This window comes from Eurypyga helias, unplaced genomic scaffold (genome assembly GCF_000690775.1).
Source record: "Eurypyga helias isolate BGI_N326 unplaced genomic scaffold, ASM69077v1 Scaffold26059, whole genome shotgun sequence".
Lineage (NCBI taxonomy): Eukaryota > Metazoa > Chordata > Aves > Eurypygiformes > Eurypygidae > Eurypyga > Eurypyga helias.
In genome coordinates this window covers 4204-11608 of record NW_010273107.1, presented here as the reverse complement: position 1 = coordinate 11608, position 7405 = coordinate 4204, and the positions used below count along the sequence as shown (strand labels likewise).

General features: G+C 41.4%; 1 protein-coding gene across 1 annotated transcript; it reads left to right on the top strand.

The window, feature by feature from the left end:
• Positions 1–8: 8 nt before the first annotated feature.
• Positions 9–6860, top strand: COQ2 (coenzyme Q2 4-hydroxybenzoate polyprenyltransferase; the record flags this gene model as incomplete). The annotated part of the gene is made up of 6 exons (XM_010159364.1): positions 9–116; positions 1944–2065; positions 2292–2377; positions 3228–3361; positions 3802–3990; positions 6635–6860. Coding segments are annotated over 6 exons (795 nt in total), but the record flags the coding sequence as incomplete, so codon positions are not given.
• Positions 6861–7405: the final 545 nt, after the last annotated feature.

The window sequence follows — 7405 nt, the reverse complement described above, 5'->3', positions numbered from 1 at the left end:
AGCCCGGCTGCCTCCCCGACTGGCACCTGCTGTCCCTCTTCGGCGTCGGAGCGGTGTTCATGCGCGGGGCCGGCTGCACCATCAACGACATGTGGGACCGCGACTATGACAGAAAGGTAGAGAAACCCGCGGGGGCTTGCAAAGGCTTGGGAGGCGAATCGCTGTTAACTGACCAAGTGCGTGTCTGCTCATCGCCCGCATCACCGGCGATTCCTTCCCGAGTACAGGCAGAGAGCTACAGCCTCGGAAATTCCTCCAGGTTTCTGTCTGAGATGCGTGCAATTAATTTGTCTGAGTTTCCTCCTAGAAACAGTGGAATTGTGGATGCCCCATAACTGGAAGTGTTCAAGGCCAGGCTGGATGAGGCTTTGAGCAACCTGGTCTAGTGGAGGGTGTCCCTGCCCATGGCAGGGGGGTTGGAACTAGATGGTCTTTAAGGTCCCTTCCAACCCAAACCATTCTGTGATTCTATGATCCTATGTTGTGTTTTTCATCTCCCTTTTGCTCAGAGAAGGGAAATAAGCAAAAGGCAGTGCCCAGTGTCAGATGTTGAAACATGGAGACTATACTGGTGGTACGTCACTGCTTGCTTGGCCTGTTTTCTTTTCCTATATTGTCCCCCTGGTTTTAGGTTTTGGCACTGTCAGGAGACAGGATAATGAGTCAATCCAATATGGGAAGTTCTTCTTACAGCACTCTTGCGTTTTGGAAAGGCAGTAAATCAGTACAGGTTTTGTGGCAGCTTTGGATGGTTTAGGGGGTTACTAACAACTACATATGCTAAAAATATTTGACAGGGTGGGGTGTGTGATTAGTAAGATGGAATTTTCAGTATAATTAATTAATCTATGCATCAATGTGATGTGGTTAGAGGTAAAGTTTTGAAAATTCCCATCGCAGCTCTTTCTTACCTTAAAAGCATATATATGTTCAAAACAAGTGCAGTAGAGGCCAGGTCGATAGCAGGATGTTGGTTTGTGTTGGTGATAGTGGTTTGGTCTGTTAGATTTCATGTTACTGATTATTTGGCAAATGTCTCCTTTAAATGAAACATCCCGTGTTTGGTTACCATGTGCAGTGGAATTGGTCACAGGTATGTTAAGCACATGTTTAAACAGCAAAAGCAGCATTTGATGTTTAACATAACCTGATTGGTTGGAGGGGGAACAAATCAAAGGGTCTACTTAAATTCACGTTATTAAAGCAGATGCAGAACACTTTATACATAGTATTCTGTACAAAGCTGGCTTTCAGATCTCTTCAAATAGACCACTATTTTCATCAACATGCACAACTTGTGTCTTTTTTTTCTCTTGGCAGTGGTCACCTTTGGCAAGTAACTCGCCCTACGTTTCAGTTTAACCTTTTTCTGACATTTCTTTCTTCCTTCCGTTTGCCTTGTGTGATTTCTTGTTCCAGACAGAGTTTCTAAACTCCAGTGCATCCTGACTAGGGTTAAATTAATTGTGCTTTCATGGCTCTATGTGCTAGAGGAGCCCTGCATCTTTACATTTTTTTACGTGGTAAACACTTAAAAGTATTTAAGCACAGTAGTTATGCTCAAAATTGGGATAGTTAGCTCACAGTTTTTTAAGTCTTGATTTTCCCCGCCCTCCTCCCCCCGCCCTCAAGGTAATGAAATTCATACACAAGGTGTCTGCAGTGTTTCTCATCAGCCTCACTGCACACAAGTGGCACTATATTCCTGCTCGGCTTTTTAAAGCCTTCACACTCCCATTGTAAACGCCACTGCTGAGAAATGCAGCTCATGTCCCTGATGATATGCTAGGTTTGTATCATTGAAGCAACCCCGTCTCGTATATTCTGTGACCTGTTTCTGTTTATTTTTCTGCTTATATGCCAATGGTGTGGCTTTTAGTTTTAAGATACAGTGGAATGTGTTATGTTGGATTTGGTATTAACATTATTCTTTCCATTTTTAGGTTGCAAGGACAGCAAGTAGGCCCCTGGCAGCTGGAGATATCTCCATTTTTCAGTCCTTTGTTTTCCTTGGGGGACAGCTTAGCTTGGCGCTTTGTGTGCTTCTGTGTCTGAATTACTATAGGTGATGTATAATTTACCTTTTGTTTTTTGAATTTTTATTACAGGTCTGGAGTTAAGCACAGAGATTTATCAGCAGAAAAGGTGTTGGGGGCAGAGGGAGGAGGTTATTAGTCATGGGATTGTACTTGAAAGAATTAGTTCAGTACTACGTACAGCTCCTGTAACACTGCACTGTATCTTGTGATCTTTAGACTGGCAAGCAATAAACCTCTTAGTACTTTTTACAGTATCGTTCTGGGAGCAGCCTCTTTGGCTCTTGTGATCACCTACCCTCTGATGAAGAGAATAACATATTGGCCACAGTTAGTTTTGGGTGAGCTGGAAATATTTTTAATTAGTAATTGAACTTCAGCAGTCTGATTTTTTTTTTTTAATAACTTTATATAAAAATAACAATGCATTACAAAGTTCTGTTACGCCAGAAGCTTCCTAAACAATTTATAACACATATAAATGTTGATGTGTGGGTTTGGGGTTGGGGGTTTTTTTTGTTGTTAAAACAGTGCCTCATTTTGACAGAGCGAGGAAAGGAAGGAGAAAATAAGTATTTGTCATTTGAGAATCAGCTTTAGTTTCAGGGTTGTCTTGAAACCTTTCTTAACCATGCACTTGTCCTGAGTTTCAGTCTTCAGCCTCTAAAACAACTCCTGTGCAGAAACAGGTGGTGCTTGAATTTCAGGTAGAGTTGCTAAAATATATCTTTGTATCTTGGCCTTCACATTTCAGCTGCCTTCAGCTTTTTCAACCAAAATTGTCAGCCTTGAAGTACTGTAGTTGGCTGCTCTGCACTCTGTTACAGTCAGTTGTACTGACATCTAAGCATTTTAACTTCAGACCCATTGTTTGAGTACACTGGAATAGTTCTGTGCAAATGTTTCCCTATGCTAATGAAGTATAATTTAAATTGGGGAAAAAATTTGTGGATATACATATTTCTCCTTGTATGTCCAGAGTATTTAATGTCAAATTACTTGTATTTATTATCTGCCTGAAAATAAGTGGTAGAAAAATAGAGTTGCCAGTATTGTACGAAAAGCCGCTGATAGGATACATGCTGGAACAAATAATGTTTAATTCTATACATGTAATTTAGATTGCTCCAGGCCATCTTGTAACTTTTCTCCCTTTTTTTAATTTTTCCTTCTCTTTCTTTATGTTTTTAGGACTTACATTTAACTGGGGAGCCCTTCTTGGCTGGTCTGCTGTCAGAGGGTCATGTGAGTGGGCTGTGTGTTTGCCCTTGTACTTAGCCGGAGTAATGTGGACGCTGGTATATGATACCATTTACGCACATCAGGTAGTGGGAAATTTCAGATATCTGTGTGTGTTTGTGTGTTTCATCTACAACCTCTTGTCAAACAGCAGTAGTAACCTGTTGCGGTTCTTCGCCTTCCACTGCACTGAAACAGCACCAAACAAACCCAGCCCTTGTACCTTTTATTGCTGCTGGTAAATGTATCCAGTAGAGAGCTGGAAGTGTAATGCACTTTGTGTGCTTATGCTTTTGTGTTGTGTAAATAACTTTGACCTTGGTATTAGCTTTTGGCAGCTAAAACAGCTCTAGGGACCAACCTGCTAATTTAGATTTTAATGTAGGGACTTACAAATGCACTTGAATTGGGTTCTTAATAAAAGGTCTTGGATCCTTAAGCAAGACACACACACACCCCCTTCTTTTTTCTCGTATGAAGTGGCAGCTGGATTGTGGACTTTCGCTGATTCATCCTTTCATCGCAGGATAAGAGGGATGACATCGTTATCGGTGTGAAGTCAACAGCATTACAGTTCAAGGAGGACACGAAACAGTGGCTCGGTGGCTTCAGCCTTGCCATGCTCCTGAGTCTGTGCGTGGCAGGAATGAATTGTAACCAGACCTTCCCCTATTACTCAGCTGTGGCTGCCATTGGGGCTCACCTAGCGCACCAGGTTTGATGGATTTATTTATATTTTTCCCATGTGGGAGTTCTTGATAAGAAATCAGAGTGCTTTTCAACCCACATCAATTTGCCAGCTACCTAAAAACCCCAGTTGCTGTAAAGAGAACTGAGGTCATCTTATAAGTACCTTTTGCAGACCTCTTGTTTGAAGAGACCTCCGGTGGTCCAAGACTGTAGAGCACTGGTTTTCAATCAGTGCCTTACAAAAAACTACCTCGTGTTAAGCTGTGATCTCAAGGGAGTGTTTTTCTTCTCGCTTCCAGCAGCAGCTGCAGCTAGATCCACCTCAATACCCTGCACAGATGTGCCGTTTTTACTGTTCTGATACAGCTCTTGCCCTGTCTGATGCATATGGTGGTTGTTCATTTACTTTAAGAGATTATCTGGTCTGCAGTATCAAGGGCACCTGCAGGCTTTTCTGGTTTTTCTAACATGCAGTACAGTACCTATATTAAAATGAATGTCGCGTGTTCTGTCTCTCAGAGGTGGCTAATTTTACATCTAAATAATTACTCTGTACTGTGGTCTGGAGCTTCGGTCCGGGATCTGACAGTGTAACACAATTTTCTGTGGCTTGTTCACTACCACCTGTAGCAGATGTCAGTACTCTTAATTTTATGGTGATTAACACTTCTTTTTATAGCAGAGAACAATTCAGTCCAGTCTTTTAGTTGTATTAGTTTAGAAATTTTAATGAATAACAAAAAAAGAAATGAGCTTTGTGAGTAAAGGAAGCACACAGGATCTTGCTACCCTGTTCTTTCTGAATCCTAACTCCTGCGTCACCCAGTCTTGTAGTGACAAATGAAAATGAATTGCTGATCTTGCTAGGTGAGCGGTAGCAAAGGGGTTTGTGCGTTGCCAGTAGCAAACCCATTGCTAGTCTGAGAAGTTGTGTCTGTGGTTAACGTGAAGTTTTTTAAAGCATTCTAGGCTTATGTTACACTTTAATGGGGGGAGCTCATGCAGGGGGTGGATATTAAGCATCTCTGAGTAAGAGAATTCTTGTGATAATGATGAAAAGCCACTGCTTTTCATAGCAATTGTGCCTGGAAATCCAGAAGGGAAAGAATACTGTGTTCCAATACATAATAATTTACAGTGGGAGAGGCCTTATGTTGTAGTTTTGGCACAAAGGGAAATTACTTTCCCGCAGGGAGGGTTTTTATAAATGAGAATGCAGACCTGTTGAATGCAGGTGGTGAAGAGTGCACAACAGTGGCATGGCTTGCCAAAGCCGCAAGGGCAGCATGGTTCTGTCTACCATGGAGTAGCTTCTTTCTGAGTGATTATTTTAGTATTAGTTCTGCCTAAACATTCTCGTGCTTATCTCCTTGTTCAGGATTTCTGAACGTGTGCGTAACTGAGTTTAGAAAGCTAAGTAAGCCACATGGGAGTTAGGTTTTCCTTAATTAATTGAATTTGGGCCCGAGACAGAGGAATTTGGGTCATGAAAATGTCAGATTTCTATCTCACTCAAGAAGCTCACCAATAGGAAAACAACATCTTTTATTTGCTTTGCATTTCTGAAGATATATCTCATGGCTTGGCCACTGTTGAGTTTTACTTGTCACTTCAGTGTTTTCGGTTTCCTGTGGTTGATAAGTTTTCAAGGGTGTGGATAACGTCATGTCTTAGAAGCTTGTGAACAGTGTTTCAGATTATTTGATTAGAACCCAGCCCTGTGGCCTCTGTACAGCTGTAGGTTGCAGAGGAACACATTTCCCAGGGAAGCTTTCGCTTCCTTTCGTCGAACAGGTTCTGCTTTGATTTCTTCAGAGACTGAATTGCAAGGTTTTGGGGGGTACTTTTCTATTAATGCCTTTGCTCATCACTTCCTCTTGTCATCCTTCTCAAGACTTTGGCACCAAGTTTTGTTTCCGGGAATATTTTTCATTAACTTTGCTCTTGCTGCTGTAGGAGGGGTTTTTTTCACCTATGCGTTGTGACTCAGAGCAGCCAGCCACCAGGCTGGGCAAGCCTTGCTCCTACCTGACATTGCAGGTGTTCTTTTTCGCACGAGAATTGAACAGACACGGCTAAGAGCAACCGGGCTAAACCAGTGCTGTATGACTAGGCAAGGCCGGGCACCTTCCTCTGCATTCCAGGTAGCCTGATTCACTGCTGGCTCTGTGGTGCCTTGTCTCAACTGAAACACTGAGCAACACCTTGCAGCAGGGATGTAAACGTGCCGGCAGGTTTTGTGTGTTCTTTTTATTCTATTTAAATTTCCCGTTGAAAAATTAGGTGGCTTCCTACTGAGGAAAATCTTAAAAAGGTTTATCTGCATGCCCAGGTATTTTTACATTTTTAAATATCAAACCAGAAACAAGAGTATCCAGGCTGTTTATACAGTCCTTCATTGAGAGGGTCTGGAATTCATGTTCATCTGCGATCCTTGACTTTTCTGCTGTATGTGGAATAAATCTGTCAAGTAAACGTAGAAGCCAGTTATGCAAAAAAATCATTCATAAGCACAGACTGTTCCTGTTTATTGCGGAGGTGAGGGTAGACTTCAGCATTTGAGGTTCAGTTTTTCAAGTTACAGACCTATTTGTGTCTTTTTGAGATATGTCAAGTATGTATGAGTCTGTAGAATACTAATGCTAGTATGTTCTGCTGTGCTTTTGCAGATTTACACTTTGGACATAGATAAACCTGAAGACTGTTGGAAGAAATTTGCTTCAAATCGTACTGTAGGAGTTCTGCTCTTCACAGGGATTGTGCTTGGAAACCTGTGGAAGCAAAAAGACTCAAAAAATGTAGAAGAGCCTTTAGAAAATAGGTAGTTGAAATTACTATAAATACTGATATTTTAGTACAGCTAAAATGCAAGTACTGTGAGAAGGAAAACTCTTTTTATGTAACTATAGTTGCTACGTACCGTTTATTTATAAAAACTGGTGAAAACATTCTTGTTTCTAAAAACATGCAAATGAGATTATCCTACCATATAAGTTTTGATTATCCCTAAATGACTTCAATCTCCACAGAAGCTGCAGCAAGTGAATCTGCTCCGCTCATCCTGTGTAGTACAAGCAAACTTCTGTCAAGCTCTCAAGACCACGAACCCAAGATTTTATACAAAACTGATGTCTCTTAGTGACAGCACGTGGAAAATGCACAGTGATTTCAGGATGCAAATAAAATCTGGCTGTAGATGTTTGGTGTTCTGATTTATTACGTGAATAATTTTCAGTGTGACTTGGAGCTTGTTGTGTGAAAGAATTGCAATATTGTTTTTATCCTGAGATGTCTGGAAGCAGCCAGGACTCGCTGAGTGTGTGAGGTCCAGAATCTTATAGAGAAGTATTTCAATGACCTTTTGCTCTTGCTGTGATTGCTAACAGTGGTTACTTTTCACGTGAAAAGAACAGGCCTCTGAAGTTGTCTGCACAGGGTGA